General features: G+C 45.8%; 1 protein-coding gene and 1 pseudogene across 2 annotated transcripts in view; one reads left to right on the top strand and one right to left on the bottom strand.

Moving 5' to 3' along the window:
• Positions 1–5,098: 5,098 nt before the first annotated feature.
• Positions 5,099–6,324, bottom strand: LOC127219283 (isocitrate dehydrogenase [NADP] cytoplasmic-like; annotated as a pseudogene).
• A 4,518-nt stretch (positions 6,325–10,842) lies between these two features.
• P4ha2 (prolyl 4-hydroxylase subunit alpha 2) overlaps positions 10,843–21,917 on the top strand; it is a 28,858-nt gene continuing 17,783 nt past the window's right edge. For both annotated transcript variants that reach the window (XM_051180686.1, XM_051180687.1), the window contains exons 1-4: positions 10,843–10,958; positions 18,867–18,966; positions 19,631–19,727; positions 20,094–20,245. In XM_051180686.1, coding sequence (XP_051036643.1) covers positions 18,885–18,966; positions 19,631–19,727; positions 20,094–20,245 — 331 coding nt within the window. In that variant the 5' untranslated portion in view covers positions 10,843–10,958; positions 18,867–18,884. The remainder of the gene's footprint in view (positions 10,959–18,866; positions 18,967–19,630; positions 19,728–20,093; positions 20,246–21,917) is intronic.

Genomic DNA, 21,917 nt, shown 5'->3' with positions numbered 1-21,917 from the left:
GATGGCTCAGCAGATAACTGCTTGCTGTTAAAGCCTGATGACCTGAGTTCAATCACCCAGATCCAAATGGTAGAAGTAGAGAATCAGCTCCTGAAATTATTCTCTGACCTCCACAGGTATGCTGTGGCATGCGCATGGCCCTCTTCCACTAAAATAAAATGTAATAAAAATGTTAAAATTCTGTGTCTGTGTGCACCATACAGAGCTGATTCCTGGCACTCTGGGTGTTTGCACTGTGCAGTATTTTACCAGGATGAAGCAGAGTGCAGGAAGAAGCTGAAATCTAAGCTTACTCTTTCTACTTCAGGGGCCTCCTGGAGACCTGCTGGGTAATTACAGCTCCTCAAAGCCCTGGGATATCTAATGATAGCTGATTTTGTGCTGGCTTTGCTGCTCCTGGTGGCTGTGGTCCATGTGGGGGGTAGCTAAGAGGTTGCTTAAAGCCACCCCAGGGCATTGCTTTAGATTTTCACCCAAGAAAGCATCCAGGGATCAGGGAAGGGGAGACCAAGGCACTTACTTGGTCTTCACCAGGGCTGGTCTGGCAGGCCTCTAAGGCTCTGCCAGGTAGCAACTAAGTGCCATTTAGAAACTAAGGCCACCACTAGGTGGCCTCGTTCAGGTCATATTGCATGCCCTTTGCTTCTGGTCTTCAGAACTGGGACATTTTCTTCAGTTCCTAGGAATAGGAGAAGCCTGGGGTACATACAGAGTTGGTCCTAGGGCCCAGTGGAAAGATACATCGTATGTATGTATGTATGTATGTATGTATGTATAATGTGTCAATAGATACAGTGCTGTCTGTGTGACATTCCTTAACTCAGGAGGGAATGACCTGGGAAATGCTATCCAAGATATGACCTCTAGCTGCTGCAGTATTTGCCAAGGCCTCAGCCACCAACAGCTAAGGAGGCTTCAGTGCTGGGAGCTGAGCTTGCCTGTTCCCCTCCCCCAGGATAGGGGCCACAGGCAAGTGGACAAAGGAGAGGCTGAGGAATCCCTGTTTAGAGGAAAGGACAGCACCCCCAACTGACCACTCACTCATCCAGTCATCTATCTGCCAGCACAGAGGTTCTTGCTTTTCCTAGTGGTAACACTAGGTCTTTCCCTAGGGGTGGGGGAGAGGGAGGACAAGACAAGGATCCATTGGTCGGGGATGTCACCTAGGGATAGGGCAGTACATGGGAGATGATGATTTCCTTTCCAGAGACAGAAGACATGTTGGAGCACAAGCAGTTTGGGTGGTGTGATGTTTTACTTTATTCACATCTATGGCTGGGGCATTCTTGTAAGGGGCTTTCCCTTGACATTACAACATGAAATTGTCATCTGCAAATCTGCAAATTTACTCTCTCAAGAATCACATAGTTGACTTAACACACACACACACACACACACACACACACACACACACACACACACTTTTATGTATTAAGAAGTTTCCAAATTTGTGTTGGGTTGAAATCATAGGTCTCTTTGGCCTCATTTGGCCATGGGCAGACACATTTGCATCTATCAGCAGAAATTACATACAGAGGGGTCCGCAGTACATACTCATGGCAGACAGCAATACAAAGTGTTCTCCCTAGGACTGTCTTTAGCAAGGTTATTAGGGCATGGAGTTTATATAAAAGGAAAATGGCTCAGAGCTGTGTCTAATTCCTTTCTGTGTTTTGGGTGACAGCTTAAATAGTTTTTATTAGTGCCTGGAATGTTAAGGCCCCAGCTTAAGTTCAAGTGCACAGGTGAGAACAAACAGCTGGTTGCATCACAAAGTAGCCAAGACACGTTATATTTCTAGGGAGGGAGAAGAATTTTGGATTATTGGCTGTTGGTGGACTTTTTTGTCAGCATTGTAGGCTCCCCAATAACAACATGGAGACTTATTATTAATTACTAAAGCTTGGTTGATAGTATAAGCTTGTTCCTAACTAGCTCTTATAATTTAAATTAACTCATATTTTTATTAGCTTACATTCTATTATGTGTCTTTTACCTTTAACTCGTGTGTGTGTGTGTGTGTGTGTGTGTGTGTGTGTGTGTGTGTATGAGAGACAGACAAAGACAGAGAGAGAGAGAGAGAGAGAGAGACTCATTCTGCATCTGTCTGGCTTTTCCTTCTTCCCAGCACCTCTCTTTCCTACCCATCTCTTGGCTGTTCAACTTTTTATTAAACCAGTCAGAGTGACATATATTCACAGCTTACAAAAAGATTATTCCACAACATTTCTTCCTTTTGTCTGAATAAAAATAAAAGGTTTTAACTCTACTAGAGTAAAACTAGATACAATAAGAAAAATTAACAAGTAAGAAATATATTTACAACGTCCAGTCCATTAGTATTTGGTAAAGTTGAAGAAAATATTCCATTATCTATCCTCTGTTGATGAATCCAAAGTTTGTACATAATTTACTTTCTATCTTGACTAAATGAAACTGTAACTATAACTATCTAGTCTTTAACTCCATCAGAGACCCAAAAAGGATATATTATCTGAGTAAATAGGAAGCACAGAGCAATCAACTTCCAAAACTATGAAATGACAAAGACATGTGGCTGCTCGGACTCCAGGTCACTCCAGGTTTCCTCTGTAACATTGGGACATCCACCTGAAGCCTATGGGCCTAGAATATCTGGCATATTTTTCTATGAAGCAGGAATTTTGAAGGACCGTCTCACCTTATCTTGTCAAAGCTCAGCAGTCTTTTTCCTTTGTGTCCTGCTTGTCTGGTTTGTACAGCATACTGTCAGCTGTCAAGGCAAGGGCAGCTTCTTGACCAAATGGCTAGTTGTGCCACATTGAAAGCAAATGCTATATGGAGGTTCTTCAATGCCCATCATTGTCTCTGAAATAAATTGGTGCTGCCAGGAGCAGATGTGTCTCATTGTCATGAAAAGCTTTATGCTAACAAAACATTTTAAATGTCATATTCTGTAGGTTTTTGAAGGGTTTGAAGACCATCTTTCTATCTAAAATATATCTGTTTGACCTTCAAATCCTACCTACCATGACTACAAGTTTGATTGTTATAGGTGACTAACTACTAATCTGTATTTCTTTATTATCCTACATAGTTTGTAATAATAATTTTCAAGGACTAGAAATTTACATTACATTGTTAAATGAGGGGCATAGGTATAATACCTTAAACAAGATTAGAAACATATTTACACTATGTTCTAACAAAAATAACCTTAAATTTATATCATTACATAGAAATCCATACCAGTGTAATATATTTGAGATTAGTGGTTGCTCAAAAGTAGACTAAACATTCCACCCTTTTATTTAATCATTTTTACTATATCCCCCCTTTTTCTCTTCAGAAAGAGATCCCTGAATCTAATTTCCTTTGTTCATTTTTTTTCTTACCATGACCAATAACAATTTGTAACCAACCATATAAAAACAATGACAAACACAATCCACAAAGCGACCAAGAAACACCTCTTGTGAAAATGGGCACTGTGTTCTATAGAATGTTTTCTGTTGTGTGGGTGTGCTAGAATCTTTAGGGGACCCTGAGAAAATCATGATAATGGTCAAGTGTCTGGCTAGACTAGTCTGTGAGGCTGGACCATCTCAGGTAGCAGCCTTGAAGCTGTTCTGGATGCAGAACTCAGAGGAAACTGTAACAGAGATGCTCTGAGAGGCTGGATCATCTGGGTCACCTTTTATCATTGGTGTCTGGTCTCCTTGTTCTGAAAACACACAAACTTTCACAGGGAACATATATGCCTGCATTAACACAAGTATGAAATGTTCAGTGTGCACAGTCAGTTAAAGATAATTTTTTGTGTTATGTTTGAGCAGGTAAAACATATATAACCTGTCTTGTAATTTTTTTAGGTTTATTTGTTTGTCCATAGCCAGGATTTTCAGTCTTCCCTGATCAAATATTATATCTATTAACATTAAATGAATCCACAGCCTTTCATTTTCTGTGCAAACAAAAGCATGGCCTCTTCTCCAACTCACCATATATTTATTTTTTACTTACATTTTGAAAACATTTTAAATATATATATATATATATATATATGTATATATATACATATATATATATGTTGGTTTAATTTAGCATTTTTCATAACCCAGTGTCTCTCAGCAGCCTATGGTTTATTCATCAGCAATCAAAACAATCAAAGACAACACAATAACATATATGATCCAGTCTCCCTGTGTATTTCCCAATTTTATGTGGCTTGTCCATGCTATCATTTTAAGCTATTTATTTATTTATTATGACTGTCTACACTATTTTTTCTTTTCCTTTTTTTAGTACTTAATTTTAATTAAAATTAACCATTTAGAAGGACTGGACTGTAATGGTGTTCAATATCAACTTCTGAAAAATTACATTTATATAAAAGAAATGAAAATAGGTTAGCAGAAATCCAAAAAAGGTGCAGCTTTCCTTATTGCACATGGATGAACTGTGCTGTCTGGGTAGGATAATACTCAGGCTAGGCCACAGGAGGAAATGAAATGAAAGATGGCAAACCTCCAGTCTGCATTTAGACTACAGGTGGAATTCTCCATTGGCCTTAAAATATACTTAGTATATTGGACACACAGATGCTCTTTACAAACATGGCTGCCATGCATTTCAGCAACATACATTCTATTTGTTCAAGTCTTGTGTGAGCTCACTGCACAGCTCTCCTACACACAGTGAGTGCAACATTTGCACACAAAAGCCCCTGTGCTCACACTCACAGACAGCAGGGGAAGTGAACAGCTTTCTTTTCCACCCTTGCAGGGAACCACACTGTAGCTATTGTTCACCTTTTTGAGTATTTCTGATTTTGGTCATTTATATTAGAGCAAGGAAAAAGTGACAGTTAATGTAAATTGGTACTAACAGAATTCCTGCTACTACACAATAAAATGCAATTAAAAAATAATGTCTCCACCATGTTCATTTAAGGTGGCAAGAACTGTATGAAAAAGAAAAAGCCTGTAAATGTATAGAAAAGTTCACCTTTGCCTTCTGAACAAATTACAAAATGAGTTGTTTTTATCCTAGAGTATTATTTCAAAGAAAAAAAAATGTAAACCTGTGAACTTAGTTAGCACAAACACTTTTCCCCCTAAGCCTAGGTTTGACCTTAAAGTTTGGCCTGAGCTAGTTTGGCATTCAAGTTTTCCATGAACTCAAACATATTCAAGTAGTCGGAACGTTGAACATTGGGTAAGCCTTTAATGGAAGCAGCCAAGTCCTTAGTCATAAAGCCAGCCTCGATGGTCTCAATGCAGACTTCTAGGGCCTTTGCAAAGAAGCTGAGCTCAGTATTGTTATCAAGCTTTGCTCTGTGGGCTAACACTCAGGACCAGGCAAAAATGGAAGCAATGGTGTTGGTGGACATTTCCTGTCCTTTCTGGTACATGCGGTAGTGACGTAATGCAGTGCCAGGGGCAGCCTCTGCTTCTATGGTCTTACCATCTGGACAAATCAGCACACTGGTCATCATGCTGAGGGGACCATAACCTTGGGCTACTGAGTCTGACTGCACATCGCCATCATAGTTTTTATAGGCCCAGATGAAGCCTCCCTCTGATTTCATAGCTTGGGCACCATGTCATCAATGAGCCTATGCTCATACCAGATCTGAGCTTCAAACTGGGATTTGTATTGCTTGTCATAGATCTCCTGAAAGATGTCTTTGAAACGCCCATCATACTTCTTCAGAACTGTGTTTCTGGTGCTTAGATACAAAGGCCAGCCTTTAGACAGAGCCATTTGGAAGAAACTGTGTGCAAAATTTTCAATTGACTTATCCTGGTTGTACATGCCCATGGCAACACCACCACCTTCTTCAAAGTTATGCACCATGTATGTCACCTTTTGAGTTCCATCTTTTGGTGTGTAGGTTATCTCTACTTTTCCAGGCCCTGGAATAACAAAATCAGTTGCTCTGTATTGGTCTCCATAAGCATGACGGCCAATGATGATGGGTTTTTTGCAGGAGATATTTTTGCAGATGATAGCTTTCCTGAAGACAGTGTTACCCAGAATGTTCTGGATGGTGCCATTTGGTGATTTCCACACTTGTTTCAACTTGAACTCCTCAGCCCTCTTCTCATCGGGGGTGATGGTTGCATACTTGACACTGACTTTGTACTTCTTTATAGCTTCTGCAGCATCCTTGGTCACACGGCCATTGGTGGCATCACGATTCTCTATGCCTAAATCATAGCTGTGCAGATCCAGTTTCACATAGGGAAGAATGAGTTTCTTTTTAATCAATTCCCAAATGATTCTTGTCATTTCATCTCCTTACATCTCCACCAAAGAACCGCCATGAATTTTTTTGGACATTGTTACTTCAATAATCCCGCTCATACCCGTGCACACACAGACTGTCCCAACTCAGCCACTGCTGGCTCAGCATCTGCCACTTCGCACTGACCCCATTTTCTTTTCTTTTTTCTTAAGCCTATGCACATTTTTAAACATGGTAACCTGTTTAGAGATTTTTTTACATCTGGATCTGCTTTACTACATAACTGTAACCTTTTCTGTCTGCATGAGCAAATTGTAAACTGCTGTATAGCTTAGTTTAAGCCTGCAGGCAGCAGTCATAGACATGTCTCTGTACCAAGGCCTGCATGAGAGTCTGTCTCCATTTTTGTATTTGGAATCTTTTTTTTAAAGCTTTTTAGGTCTTATGTGGAAATATGTGCCTGGGCATCATTTGTTGGCTGACTTTTTTGTTGGGATTGCCGGCTCACCAATAATGACACAGAGACTTAGTATTAATTATGTAAGCTTGACTGATAGCTTAGGTTTGTTCCTAACTAGCTCCCATAATTCAAATTAACTGATATTTTTATTAATCTCTATTCTACCATGTAGTTTTTACTTCTATACCATTTTGGGTCTTCAACTCATTCTGTATCTGTCTGGTTTCGTTTTCTTTTTCCCAGTGTCCTCTCTGCCCAGAAAATCCTTCCTAGCTATTGGCCATTCAGCATTTTATTAAATGAATCAGAGTGACACATATTCACATTGTAAAACATGACATTGTCATCTGCAAATTTGCAAGCTTAGTCTCTCAAGAACCACATAGTTAACTTAAAACACACACACACACACACACACACACACTCATACTTTTATGTTTTAAGTAAGTTTTCAATTTTGTGTTGGGTTGAAATTATAGGTCTTTTTGGCCTCATTTGGCCAATGACCATGGGCAAACACATTTGCATCTATCAGCAGAACTCACATACAGAGGGGTCAGTAGTGCATACTCATGGCAGACAGCAATACAAAGTGTTCTCCCTAGGTCTGTCTGTAGCAATGGTACCAGGGCATGGGGTTTATATAAAAGGAAATTGGCTCATACCTGTGTCTAATTCCTTTCTGTGTTTTGGGTGACAACTTAAATACTTTTTATTAGTGCCTGGAATGGCCTCAGCTTAAGTTCAAGTGCCCAGGTGAGAACACACAGCTGGTTGCATCACAAAGGCACATTGTATTTCTAGGGAGAGAATTTCTAGGGGGAATTATTTGATTATTGGCCATAAAGAAAAGGCTATGACCAAACCCAAATTAGAAGATAGAAAGAAATAATAAAGACAGAATGGCAGAATGGCAGAAATTAATAAAATGAAGACAGTATTAGTTACCTTTCTGTGTGTGACAAAATGCCACGACCATGGCAACTTATAGAAGGAAGAGTTTATTTAGGCCAAGGGTTCCAGAAGGATAAGAGTCCATCATGGCAGAGAGGCATGGCAGCAAATGCAGACATGGCAGCAGGGGCAGGAGGCTGAGAGCTCACATCCTCAAACACAAGCACAAGCAGGAAGAACGAGCAGCAAGTAGCGTCAGGCTATATCATCTCAAATCCTGCCTCTAGTGACATACATCCTCCCGCAAGTTGGCACCACATATCCCTCTCCAAACAGCGCTACCAACTGAGAACCAAGAGTTCAAATTCCTTAGACTATGAGGGGCATTTCTCATTCAAACCACCACAGAGGCTAGAGAACAATACAGAGGATCAATAAAACAGTTGGTTAAATGAGATCAAGAGAGCCTTAGCTCTGTTATCTTCCTAACCAAAAGAAAGAGGATGCAGCTGGCCATCAGTGGCATACACCTTTGATCCCAGCACCCAGGAGGCAGAGTTCGAGGCCAGCCTGGTCTACAGAGTGAGTTCCAGGACAGGCTCCAAAGCAATACAGAGAAACCTAAAAAAAAAAAAAAAAAAAAAAAAAGAGGATGCAAATTAATAAAGATAGAGATGAGAAAGGAGATGTTAACACACACTTCTAATACCACTGAATGCCAGAGGGTCACTGGGGGACTTTCTGAAGGCTTGAATTTTGACAAAGTGGAAAGTCTGCTAGAAGCACATTCATAGACACATAGGACTTGCTGTGTTGGTTAGTCTTCACCACCAACCTGGTGAGATTCACACTTACTCAGGAGATACAGCTCTGGGCATGTGTGTCTTTGAGAGCATTTCCAGAAAGGCTTAACTGAGAATCCTCTCTGATTGTGAACAGGATGGCCTCATGGGCAGGGGCCCTGGAATGAAGGAAAAAAAGCAGAAAGAGATCTGATCACCAATACCCATCTCTCCCTGCTTCCTGTGACCAAGCGACCAGCCTTCTTATACCTCCGCACCTTCCCTGTCATGACAGCTTGTGAACAAAACAAACTTTCTTTCCTATAGGTGCATTTGTGAGGCATTTTATTACAGCAATGAAGAAAGTAGTATACATACTAGCAGTGAGCCAAGGGAATCCAAACAACCTAAACAGATAAATAAAAAAGCAATATTAAAGCAGTAATAAAGAGTATTCTAGCAAAGAAAAGTACAGGATTTGATGACTTCACTAAATTCTGCCAGACTTTTAAAGAACTAATGCCAATGTCACTCACAAATTAGAAAGGGAAATAGCACTTTCAAATCATTCTATAAATCCATTATTGTCCTGATACCATAACTAGATTAAGGTAGAACAACAAAAGAAAACTACGTCCCAATATCCTTCATGAACACAGATTCAAAAATCCTCAGTAAAGTATTTGCAAACTGAATTAAACCATGTATTGAAAAGAGCATATACCTCGTAAAGGTGACTTAACATATGTAAGACAACATACTATATATAGTACTAGTTTGGAGCTGTTGTAGAGCTAGAAGGCTTGAGAGGTAGGTCAAGAAGACAGCTTTCGCTTCCTTGGTTGGCTGAGGAGAGATGCACACTTAGGTGGTAGGGTGAGATGAGGGTTATGTTTCCATAGCCATGGCTTGATGGTATTTATAGGTAAATGGGAAAGATCCCATGAAGGAGGATAACCTCCGAAGAGAGAAGGGGGAGGGCATGGGACGATCTGGGCAGACTACTTCTATGGCATAGCAGATGCTGGAAGATTTGTGTTTGGTTTCATAGGAGCTCTGGCTGGTGGCTGACACAGACACGAATAGAGTCTGAGTGGTATTTTCTGGGCTGTGCTTTTTTTGTGTGTCTGTCTTTCGCAGACTGGGCTGTTCGCCTGGCCCGTGCCGAGCCATTATAGAGAATCCACACCCGGCTCCAGGCGCAATCCCATAGGCTGGGCACCTTGGTTCTGGGCTCAGCTCCCTGATGAGATTCTCAGATTGCTTCCCCTCATTCATGAAGAGGCAAGCTCAGAGGGCAGGCGTGGGAACCTGCTCGGCCGCCAGGGCACCCTTCAGTTCAGACTGAGGTCGACCGTTTCCTTTCTTTTTGGCTGTCTGTCTTTCTGACCCAGCTAGCTGGCTGAGGTGTTCAATCTCTTTGGCCGGTGTGATAAGTCATAGGTTGGCCCCAGGATGCTCCAGGCTGCGGCAACTCCTTCTCCTCACATCTCCAGAAGAGTCCTAAACGAGCTAGCCTGAGTCCCTCAGATAAGCTTTGGGGATGGGTCGCCTATACTGAGTGCACCTCAACCCCTCGTCTGTTCCCTTCTGGGACACTCAGTTCCCATCCTCAGCGACGGCGGCCAGCCTCCTGCAATCTGCCGGTTGTGATGGATGTGGGGGTGGTAGGACCACAGGGGACGGGGGCAGGCGTGGGAGCCGGGGAGTGGCTGGGATGGGGATACCGCTCCTCTTGCGGGTTCCACGCGGCGCAGGGAGGCGGGCACCGCATACGTGCAGCGCGTGGCTGGCGGCTCGGGCCTTCCCGGAGGCTCCAGTGGCTCGGAGCCAGGCCAAGGCGGGCCCGCGGGACTGGAGGTGGGGACGTGGCGGAGGCTCAAGCGGGCGGAGCCTCTGGCGGGGGAGGAGTCGAGAGAGCCGGGGCGACGCCGCAGGAGGTTCTGGAAAAGCCGGTGGCCGCGCGTGTCCAGGTGAGCGCGGGTGTGTGGGGTCGTCTACAGTGCTGGGCTCGGGTCCGGGTGGCCGGGGGGTGCGACCTGCCCTGCGCCGGGCCGGGAGCTGAATCCGGGGTCACGCAATCCCGCGTCCCGCGCCCCGCGCCCGGCGCCCCGTGTCCTGATTCTGCTCCCGCCTCGGTTCCTGTCCCGCCCGCGTCCCTTCCCAGGGGTCAGGGCTGTGAGGTCGGCGGCGCCCTTCCTGCCGGTGCGGCTCGGCCGGGCCAGACACTTGGCTGGCTTGTGGGGTCAGGCTCCCGGGAAGGGACGGCCTGACCTTAGGGTCGCCCCGGATCTAAGGCGGAGGTGCCCGCCTGGCCCCGGAGGGGGCGCTGCTTAGGGTGAGGGAGACCTGCTCCCCTGGCTCCCAAGCCTGTCAGGGACTAGCTTGGATTGGAGGCTGCTAGTTTTATGGACCGTTTTATCAGAAAGCCTCCTCCTATTTGTCAGACATCCCTGTCGAACCTCTGATGTTTTCTCTCCATAGTTTCGGAGACCGGTGGTGACTGATCCAGCAGACAGTGTACCAGGAGACTGCAAGGGCAGGGGCAGGCAGAGGGGAGACTCAGAAAGTTCAGGTCCAGAGCAGCAGCAAGGTGAGTACTGGGTTGGTAGGGAGTTCGGGCTGTGTGGGCTTGGTACATGTCTGGATGCCTCAGGACAGGGGCAGGAGCTCCTGTGAACTGGAGCCGAGGAAGCACTCTGAGTGGCCACAGACTTAGTTGGGCCAATATCATCTTTGTGGCACTCCAGTCAAGCAAGGTGATGGGGGAAGGGCCTACTTAGGGAATAGTTGTCCAAGGGCCCCTCCCACCAAGGAGTGAGAAGTCTGTTTTGCGGAGGAGTCCGTTGAACCTATGCAGCATGAGCATGGGTCAGAGTTCTTCTGTGACAGGCTGTTCCTGGGAAGTACAGTGGGTGCCTCTGTCATCTGTGTTCTGATGTGATATTGTGCTGTCTGAGAGTGTCGAGTTGCGCTCCCCCCCCCCCCACTCCACCCGGCAGAGTCACACTTTGAGGTTTGGTCTTCTTGATGCAGGACTGCCTGGTTGGTTGCTGATACCTTCACCCTCCTGTTGGAAAGGGCTTCCTGGTCCTAGGAGCAAGAGCTGGGTGCATCACTATTTTGCTTATGGCACCCTCAAATGTCCTAGGTTTTGTTTAGCTCGGAATGTATAGAGTGCTTTTGCAAGCTGTTGCTTGTTCTGAGTTTGTATCACATCTGAGGCACTCATGAATTCTCTGTTAAATTGACCAGGATTTCCTCTGACTTGTACCTCAATTGCCTCTGAAGTGTCCTGGGTGCAGTCTCTCACTATGGTTTTGTGCCTCGAGGCCCAGCCTCTCGGCTCCTCTCCATGCACAGGATGTTTGACCTTTGGATTCTTCTGGGGCCTTCTTTTTCTCACACGGCTATGCTTGTCCACTGTGAGGCCTAGCCAGCGAAGCCACGTAGCAAGGATGGAGTGAGTCGGCTGGAGGCCTTATCTGGAAGATTCTGTCATACTGACTGACCCTCCTTAGTACGTCGAGTGCTCATCAGGCAGATAGGTTGACAACTCAACTGAAGCATTGTGTGTGGCCTTTGGTATTCCTTCTACCTTGTCACAGGCTCTATAGTGATATGATGCAGAGAGTGGCTTACTTATCTATATAGATTGGACTGTTCCCAATGGATTGTGGGTTACTCCTTGAATAGTGTGTGCTTGGTATCTGGCTAGAATGTGCCTGGGGAGAGGAGGTGGAGGAGGCATTCTTCTTGCCCCTAGGCAGCCCCTAATCTTTCTGAGATTGCTGTTTAGCACCGGCAGCCTGCCTTGGCTCAGGGAGGAGCCCCACATGTGGGTGCTCTTCAGAGGGAGATTGAGTACATGCAACTCTGGGGAGTGAGTGGAGAGAGGCAGTTGAGGGTTTCCTCTTCTGAGAAAGCTTCCCTTTTTGAGTGCACCCTCCCACATCCTTGGGAGGGTTTGAGGCTGGACGAAAGGCCTTGGCTGACTTACGGCCACGCTGGCTGATAGTGTGCAGAGGGCTGGGAGGTGTGTCCCTGGCCTCTGGGATCTGTCAAGAGCTTAATTTTATGCAGATGGGGGTGGGCAGCAAATGCTGTAACACAGGCACATGAAAGACTAGTGAAGTGCTGGAATGATAGTTCAACTTTGAAAAGGCCATGCAAATCTAGTCATTTAGACCCATGAAGTGCCTGAGGGCGGGACACCAGCCTATCCCAGAGTAGAGGGAACTGCTGAGTCCTGTGGTCTGTAGGTTTTGTGCTGGGGACATGGAATGAGGGATAGAAAGGCATTTTTTTTTCTTCTCAGTGAGAGCAGAGTAGGATGAGAGGGTCTGGATTGGACTTCTTAAAGAAGAGGGGTTTTGTGCAGCTGGTACCACAGCAGGGCAGAGGATTAAGTGTTTGGATAGTAATTTCCCTGACTCTGATAGGATCTGTGGAAGCCTGGTCCAGGCCAGCCTCTGCTCCAGACTTCTTGGAAATGCTAGAGATTGCCTGCTGTGTACCTGGCACTCCTGGGAGCCAGGGTGTGGTGGAGAGCCCAAGGCTTATACTTGTAGGAGCCTGGAACGAGCAGGTCAGGAGCACAGAAGTCTAGGAGATTTTGGAGTATTGGGTCTGCTCCCTGCCTTTTCCCAGGGAACTTTCCTTGGTGGGCCTGAGGGTCTGTGATTGGAGAATTCCAGGGTTACCTCCGAGTGTTGTGTGCTCCGGTCTCTTCTGTCATTCCTGGGATGCAGACATCACTCACATTCTGCCATTTCCTTGTTCCTTGTATCTTTACTGCATCCTCAAACAGACCTTCCTCACTCCAAGAGCAGTTGCCCACTTCCGGTCCCCTGTGTTCCCCTGATTATCTTGGTGCTGATAATTGGTCAAAATCAGCCCAATTCAGTTCACATACAATTCTATCAAGTGTAGGTCCTAGTATGATCTCCATTGTACAAATGAGGACATTGAGGATCAGGAAGTCTGGAACTTGTCCAGGTCCCAGAACCAGGAAATGACAGTTGGGTCTTTCCTACCTCTGGGCAGGTATACCTTGCTCCTTGGGTGTCAGAGCTGGGCTGACTGATAATGTGTGATGTGTCCAGTAGAAATGGCTACCTACTTGAATTCAGGGAACTGTGTAGTTATTTTTTTGTCGTTGTGATCTTCTTTTCCCTGTGGTCTCCAATCAGGGATGTCACAGGCTTTATTTGTGAATCTTTGAGGCCTCCATGACAAAGTCTTCAATGTGAGTAGACTATGATGTGCCAATTTCATGAAGGCACTTGTTCTATGAAGTGACACATGTATCAGTGTTTAGCAGAAGGTGGCTTAGTTGGGGAGCTTAGCTTGCTGACACATGTCAGGTGTATGAAGAGTCCTTCACAGGATCTTTCTCATGTCTTATACACTACTCGGTACCTCCTTGTTCCTGATTTCATTGTCTTTAGCTTTCATCATCCATGGTCAACCACAGCCTAAAATATTTATTGGAAAAATAATAGATATAAACAAGTGTGAGCCTTCCTAAGTTCTGTGATGGAATCTGTCACTTTATGCTGGTCTTCGCAGGGTATCATTCCTTTGTTTAGTGTATCCATGCTGTATACACTACCCATTGTTACACTCCCTATCCTTTGTGGTCATTTGCTTATCGGGTTGACTGTATGGTAATAACAGTGATTGCACTCAAGTAACCTATTAAAGAGTAGCAACACTGGAAATTTCATTTCAGTAACTTGTTATAATTATTCTATTTTGTTCTGTTGGCAATCTCTCATTTTAATGTGTAAGTTAAACTTTATCATAGGTATGTACTCACAGAGAAACCAGCATATACAGGGTTTGATACTATCTGTGGTTTTAGGCATTCATTGGTGTTCTTGGAATGTATTCTCTGTGGACAAGGCAGGAGTATTGTATCTGAAGCAGAGATGATTATCTGGCTTACAAGGTTTTTGAGAGAATTAGATGGTAGAAATGAAAGATCTTTGGAAACATAAACCATGGTTATCTTAGACTAGGTTCCCAGAAAACAGAGCCTGAGGCAGAGCTTAAGTGCTTAATGCTTATTGAAAAGGGTAGCCAGGGTAGCCAGGGTGAGGGGAAAGGCGAGAAGAATGGGAAACAAGGAGGTTGTTAGCAAGCTGGTCCCTTTTTATGGAGATATGCTAGCTCTTTAGCTATTTAGAGTCTACTTCTGTGTGCAAGCTCTGTAGGGACACCATACCTACAGACAGTTTCTAACAGAAATATTTAAAGGAAGTACCTGCTGACTCCCTTTTGTATTTTATCCTTCATCAGCCAGAGTTGCCTCATGGGAAGTTAACTTTCCCTCACTCCTCAGTGTGGTCCTTCTGTGGACACTTTAGATGCTAGTCTGGAGGTAGTAGGAGGAACTAGAGAATTTGGTTTGGGTCAGCAGTGTCTTCTATGTGGCTAAGGCAAAGGAGATGGTTCAGATCTTAGGGCATGGGTATGGGGCAGCATGGATGCCTTTTATATTCTGGTACAGGGTGTGTGTGTGTGTGTGTGTGTGTGTGTGTGTGTGTGTGTGTGTGTTTTGTGCACACACAAGTTAAGTTGAACTAGACCACTAGACCATTTGTCGAGGCCCTGATGGGAACCCAGCGCAGTGTTGGCATGCAGACCTTGGCAGCATCTCTGCTGCACTGTGTTGTTACTGAAGCAGGATGTGGTGGCTTTGATGGCTCCCAGAATTCATGTACTAAACAGAGATGATGTAAGGACAGATGGACTTTACCTGACACATGCGTTCTTCTCAGGTCCATTGAGCTTCCCTTTCCCCTGATGACAGCAGCCAAGCTACAGATCTAAGGCCAGAGAATTCTATTACTGAGTGTTTTATTTGCCTTCTTAAATGGACACTGAGAGATGGGACTCGAGAGGACTCTTGGGAGAGGGGAGAGCAGCGGTCTGGCTTTCATAAGGTTTTTGGTGAAGGTCAACATTTTTTACATGAAGTCATTGAAGGTTTGAGGTCTGGGGTGAAGGTTTGAGGTCCAGGGTGGTGCATAGCACGGGAGAGAGTAGCAGGGCCAGATCACAGATGTAAAAGGGCCCTTTGGGCTGAGGTATTTGGACTGTATCTTTCTGGCGCTGAGAGTCTTGGGGAGGGCTTCAGCAAGCCTTGTTGGCTATTTGGTAGGACCCAGCTGGAGAGAAGCCTGTCCAGAAGCGGAGAGGTCAGAGCAGGTGGGGTTTGCGTGGATAAAGGCTGTGCTAGAGGTAGATCAGGGTGATGGCTGAGGCACGATGTTTGGTAATGAGACCTGGGTGAACTTCTGCGCCTGTTTGGACATCCATGTGCCCCAGTGGTGGGACCTCTTGGAATCTGTGCATAATCCTCCTTTGTTGAGTACCTGGGTCCCTTCAGCTCTGCCAGCCTAGAGTTAGTCATTGTGTGGCAGGCTGGGCCATGGTAGGAAAGGGAGTTGAAGAGGCTGTTCAGAAGAGGTTATCCCTTCACTGATGGCAAACAGCATTTTGCCCAGTGCCAGGCAAGATCTATTTGCAAATTCATGTTCTGCCTCTAGGCTGTTAAATACTTTGTTAAAACTCAAGCTGTAGCATTTGGGCTGCAGCTGGGAGCTTGGCAGAGGGTCTTCCCCGATGAGGTAAGAGGAGAAGCTGAGGACGCTGCTGGTTTGCAAGTGGAAACATCTTTTCATGGCTACTTGGCCAGGTTATAAATGTACTTTCCAAAGAGCAGGCTCGCTGCAGGACCTCTGGTTGTATGTCTTGGAATCACCATGCTGAGAAACGGTGCCAGCCGCCTGGTGAGTGAATTACTGTCGCTGGGACATTGGCAGGGTTTTCAAGACCTCCCCACAGGGGTTCAGACACCAGAACTGCCAAGGCCCCTTTGGGGTTCAGTTGAGGAGGGCCTACTTTGTTTCCTTTACATATTAAGCACATTACAAAAATATGTACCTTTTAAATTCTACTAGAATTTCTTGTAGAAGGTCAGGAAATCAAACATAAAAAGAAAAAGAAAATTACCTCACGAAGATACAGTTAGGGCATGATTCTCTTTTATATGTACTCATACATCATTTTTTCCTTTCAAAAAATGGGATATACAGTATGTATTATTGAGGGCTGGCCTTTGCCAGTCTGCTTTGGTCATTCCATGTTGGTGGTCCTAGAGTGTTTATTGTTATGTAGTCTATGTTAACCTGCTGTATGAAGTGTAAGTTTTTCATCTGAACAAATCTGTGATGAATGCTTCATTGGGTGCTTGCTACAGGACAGACATTGTTCTAAACCCTGAAATGCATCTCATAAAACTCAACAGCGTTCTTATTTGGTGCTGTGTTTTCATAAAAAGGAATTTGACCGTGACTGCCTCCTGTATTGTTCTTCATGGATTTCTGAGGGCTCCTGGAAAGGCTTTGGCAGCACTGGCCCTGGGCAGACACATGTATTCCCACTTTCTCTGTCCAGGGTGAGTGCTGGGTGTAGCTATGAGATGGGAGTTGGCATTCCCTACATTGTAGAGTGCAGTTGTACTTGGCTAAGTGCCTTCTCCCCACCTGACTCTAGTTAGGTGACCTTCTATTCAAAGCCTTTTGAGTTCAGGGATCCTGGGGTCAGAAGAATTGAGCAGATGCCTCTGCTTAGAATGGTAGTGTTGATGTGGCAGCCTGAGAGCAGCTTGCCTTGGGGCACCTAGTTCTCTGGGCTAGTAAGGTTTTCATACCTGTTTTCCCAGCCAGGAAAGGACTTTGAAGGGTCTTGATAAGTCATTTCCTAAAGCTCATGCGTGACTCTCAGGTTGTGTCTCCAGATGGGCTCATCTAAGCCAGGCAGTGCATTCTAGACCTGGCTGCTCTCTCCCGATTGGTGTGAGGGATGAGCCATGGGTGGTATTCAAAATGAATGAAAAGGCTTCCCTGTTTCCTGAGTGTGCTGCCTGATTTCTGACTAGGCACACACTGGAATTGGCCATACAGCTAGGAGATACACAGAGCCCCTATTTTAACCAGATCTGCTCTGGTCTCCTGCCTGGGCCCCACTCTCTTATCACCCCCACCCTAAGGGGCAGTTGGCTGGTGGCCACATCAAAGATCCTTCTGACTCTGAGATTTTCCTACATAGTTTTGGGTATTCGTGTTTCATTTATTTTCTTTGCTTTCTTTCAGTAAATTTCCATCTGAGCCATTTCAGAGACTTGGCTGAGTTGGAACAAGAAGAGGGGAGATCAGCAGAGCAAGCTTTCAGCAGGGTACTGGCTTTCCAGCACGTTCTGGGCTATGAGGCTAGATGGGGAGACATGTCTAAAACCTCCATGGTGTACTTAGGCCAGCTGCCAGTGAAGCTTGCCCCAGGTTGCTGCTGCATCCCTCAGAACTGTATCTATTTCTAGCGGATGAGAAGGCAGCGCCTGGCCTCTTACCCATGTCAGCAGCCCAGCCCCGATGTTTTGGCTGTGTGTGGCTGAGTCACCTTTATGCCCTAAGTGCCTAGCTTGGTGCTTGGAATCTCTGGCTTGTAAGTAAGTGTTTGTGAATGAGTAGAGAGTGGCCAGGGAAGGTGTCTGTCTAGATTCCCACTACAGGAAGAGCCGTGTCTGTTCAGAAGTGCCACTCTGTGGCAGGCGCAGACTGGCGGAGGTCAGTTTTCCTCTTCTGCTGAACATCTTATGTATTCACCTTGGCTTGGTCCCCTAGGCCATATTGTCTCAGTTCCTTTTGTCATTGTCTGTTCTGAACTGTCGCTTTCTTATGGACAGGATCCAGGTCCTTGAATTCTTCACCTCTATTAATATGTGAACTGGACTCTTGTCTGTCTGGGCAACCCTCAGTTCAAGTACAAAAGGAGGTCTCTGCCTGAGGCCTAGTTTCACAGTTTGGAAGGCATGGCCTCCATCACTGGTTTGGGGAGAGTGGACCTTGCAGAGTTGCCTCTCCCCTGATACATCCCGATGATCTTGATGTCCTGGGAACAACTGTCTGAATTGGATCCTCCTAACATGTGGCTCTTGACACTATTCTGGCATATGTATTAGAAAGTAAGGCAGACAGACAGGCAGGAAGTGGGGTGTACACACTTGTAATCTTAACAATTGGAAAGCTGAGGCAGGAAGGTTGTGAGTTCTAGGCCATCTTGGTATCCATAGTGAGACCTTGTCTCTAAAAAGGGAAAACAAAATAAAATAAAATCCAGGCAGGGGCCAGAATTGAGCACATATCCCTGGTTCCATGTTGTGACCCCTCCCCTGGGTGATCTTGAATACCTTATTTGGTGACATGTTTGAGGGTGTGTATAGATATGTGCACATCATGTGTGGATGTGTCTCCTCACATAAATTGGTTCCCACCCCTGTGCAGGGTCTTTCTATGTAGCCCAGGTGGCCTTGAACTTGGTCCCTCCTAACCCAGTCTCTTGAGTGCTGAGTTTGCAGGCATGTCTCACCACGTCCAGCTGAGGGTACCCCTTCCACTGTGTCCATCTGATGGTGTTCCCGGATGCCTTGCAGATTCTGCTCTTTCCAATCATGAAGCTCCAGGTATTGGTGTTGCTGATGTCCTGGTTTGGTGTCCTGAGCTGGGTGCAGGCAGAATTCTTCACCTCTATTGGTATGTGGCAACAGAACTCTACTTTACCTAAGCAGCCTTCAGCTAAGTGCAAGGTGATGTCAATGCCTGAGACTCGTTCAGAATTCAGTGACTGACCGATTTTGACCAGTCCAGGGAGAATGGAACTTACAAAGGTTCCCCTCCCCTGTGCCTCCATGAAACCCTGATGAACAACTGTCTGGGGAGGCAGTTTTCTGAACTGGGCCCACCTCTCTGGAAGTGCAGACTGCAAGTGGCTTTCAGGTCTTTTTCGGTGCTGGGCAAGAGGGTGGTCTAAGCAGTGGGCACCCTCTGTTCCACGGACCAGATTCTGTCCTCCTCAGCAGAAAGTTCAGAGCTGATGTCCACTTGATGAGCCCTTAGGATGCCCATGCCCCTATGACAGGATCAGCCAGGTGACAATGGGAGAACGAGAGTTAGAACTTGTCCTTCTGAGGTCCCAGTGCACTTGCACTCTGCCCAGGCACCCTCTTGACACCTCAGCATTTATCTTCCTGAAGTTGGGGGTCATGGCCATGTGAGGGACTCGGTACCTTTAACTACCAGTCCCTGTGATTCCCAGTGGACTGACATGCACTTGGCTGGAGGTATTCACCTGTGTTCTGGTATTGGGGGCAGGCCATTCCTCATCCATTCCTCACTGGTTCTTGCTTCTCTCCTGTAGGGCACATGACTGACCTGATTTATGCAGAGAAGGACCTCGTTCAGTCTCTGAAGGAGTACATCCTTGTGGAGGAAGCCAAGCTCTCCAAGATTAAGAGGTGCCCAGTGTCCTAGGCCTTATACTAAGTCACCTCTACTGCCCCCCTTCCTTAGCCCGCCCAAGTATCTGTAAGAGGAAGCTATTGAGCAGTGACCTGGGTGGGGGAGCTAACTTGTGCTGGTCCTCCGGAGTTGCTGAGTATACACTTACGAAGCTCCCATCTTTTTCCTTTCTACTTAACACATTTTAATTTACATCGGAATTCCCAGCTCTTACCTAGATTAAGGCCTAGAAGTATCTAGGAGGTTGCTATATTCAAGTTGTATTATCTCTTGATGAAAGAGCTTTGGGCCTTACCAGGGAAATTACCAGCTTGTGTGTGTGGGTGTGGTAGCCTTTCCTCCCCACCCCTTTGGTTCTGCAGCTGGGCCAGCAAGATGGAAGCTCTGACCAGCAAGTCATCAGCGGACCCTGAGGGCTACCTGGCTCATCCTGTGAATGCCTATAAGCTGGTAAAGCGGTTGAACACAGACTGGCCTGCACTGGGGGACCTTGTCCTGCAGGACTCAGCTGCAGGTGAGGAGCAGTGAGTGGGGATCAGCTGTGTCTATGTGCCTGTCTGTCTGCTTCTGCTGGGAGCTGTCCTTGTTGTAACAATCACTTCCTGTTCTTTTGTAATGTTTCCTGGTAATTCTAATTACACTTCATTAATGCATCTCTTTATAACAACCTTTAGGAACACAAAATGTATCACATGAAAACCATGATCTTTAATCCAATTGCTCTATGGTAGGCACCATTAAAATTATAACCATGGGGAGGGAGAGATTACACAGTGGTTAAGAGCATGCCTTTAATCCCAGCACCTGGGAGGCAGAGGCAGGTGGGTCTCTGTGAGTTCAAGGTCAGCCTGATCTACAGAGTGAGTTCCAGGACAGCCAGAGCTGTTACACAGAGAAACTCTGCCTCGAAAAACAAACAAAAAAATCCAAACAACAACAACAAAAAGCACTGGCTGCTCTTGCAGAAGAACCAAGTTTGGTTCCCAGCGTCTACATGGTGGCTCACAACCATCTGTATTTACAGTCCCAGGTAATCTGACACCCTCTTCTGGCCTCTGCAGGCACCAGGCTTACATACATACATGCAGCATACATGCAGACACACACATGCATACAGGCAAAGTACTCATTCATACACATAAAATAAACTTATATTTAAGAAACCCTGTAATCTTGGGCTGGTGAGATGGCTCAGTGGGTAAAGGCCTTACCATGCAAATGTGAGAACCAAAGTTTGGATCCCCAGAAGCTGCAGAAAGCCAGGCAAGAGTATATGATATCATCCCAGCACTTCAAAAGATTTCCCAGGGCAAGCTAAACTAACTGATCAGTGAGCTCTGGGCTCAATTGAGAGATCTTGCCATAGTGAGTTATTAGAGGGTAATTGAAGAAGGCATATGGCCTCCATACACATCCACATGCATGCATGTGCATCTACCCACATGAGATCATACATACACACACACATTTACAAACGCCATACTTACACACACACACCAAAAAGAATTAATTTGCTTATGTGTGAGTCAAGAGGGCCTAGTGTTGGGGCTGAGGCAAGCTGAGGAATAGAGGCTTCATCTGCATTCTTTCCTATGTGTGTCTTTTACAACGAAGCATGTTTGTTTGGGTTCAACATAAATGTGTTCTCAGCCCTGGGTTTCCCAGCTTCTGCAGATGCCACTAAGTGTGCCTGTGCCATGATTGTAATGGCTGGATAGTCATCTGTCACAGTGATCCTCTCTAAGCCTGGCCATGTCACTGTGCCTGGGCTGTTTCCAAATTTTCAGCCCTTTTTTACATGCATTGTGGTGTCTGCCTTCGATTATTTTTCTAAGTTAAATTCCTAGAAATGGCATTTACAGGCCAGAGCACTGATTTCTTAAAGGCTCTTTTTGGGGTCCTATCCAGAGGAGAGGATCTTGGTAATGGAAGGGTGGGCTGGAGGTGGGCCATGGGATTCCCAGCCTCAGGCTGGGCCTCTTTGAGCTGGGAGTGCTGATTAACTTCAGACTAGCTGTCTCTCTGACTGAGCCTGGTTACAGCCACAGCCACGTGACCAGCCGGGGTTGGGCTTGGCTGGGGCCTGGGTTGTCTCAGGGGAGGGTACTCAACCCTGCTGGAGCTATGCCCTGTGAGTTCACTGCCTTCAGAAGCCGCTGCCTTTCCCAGAGCCAACCTCCCCCACT

The sequence above is a fragment of the Phodopus roborovskii genome, unplaced genomic scaffold, assembly GCF_943737965.1.
Source record: "Phodopus roborovskii unplaced genomic scaffold, PHOROB, whole genome shotgun sequence".
In the NCBI taxonomy this organism is placed as follows: Eukaryota; Metazoa; Chordata; class Mammalia; order Rodentia; family Cricetidae; genus Phodopus; species Phodopus roborovskii.
The sequence above is the reverse complement of the archived record's forward strand: the minus strand, read 5'-3'. Positions and strand labels throughout refer to the sequence as shown.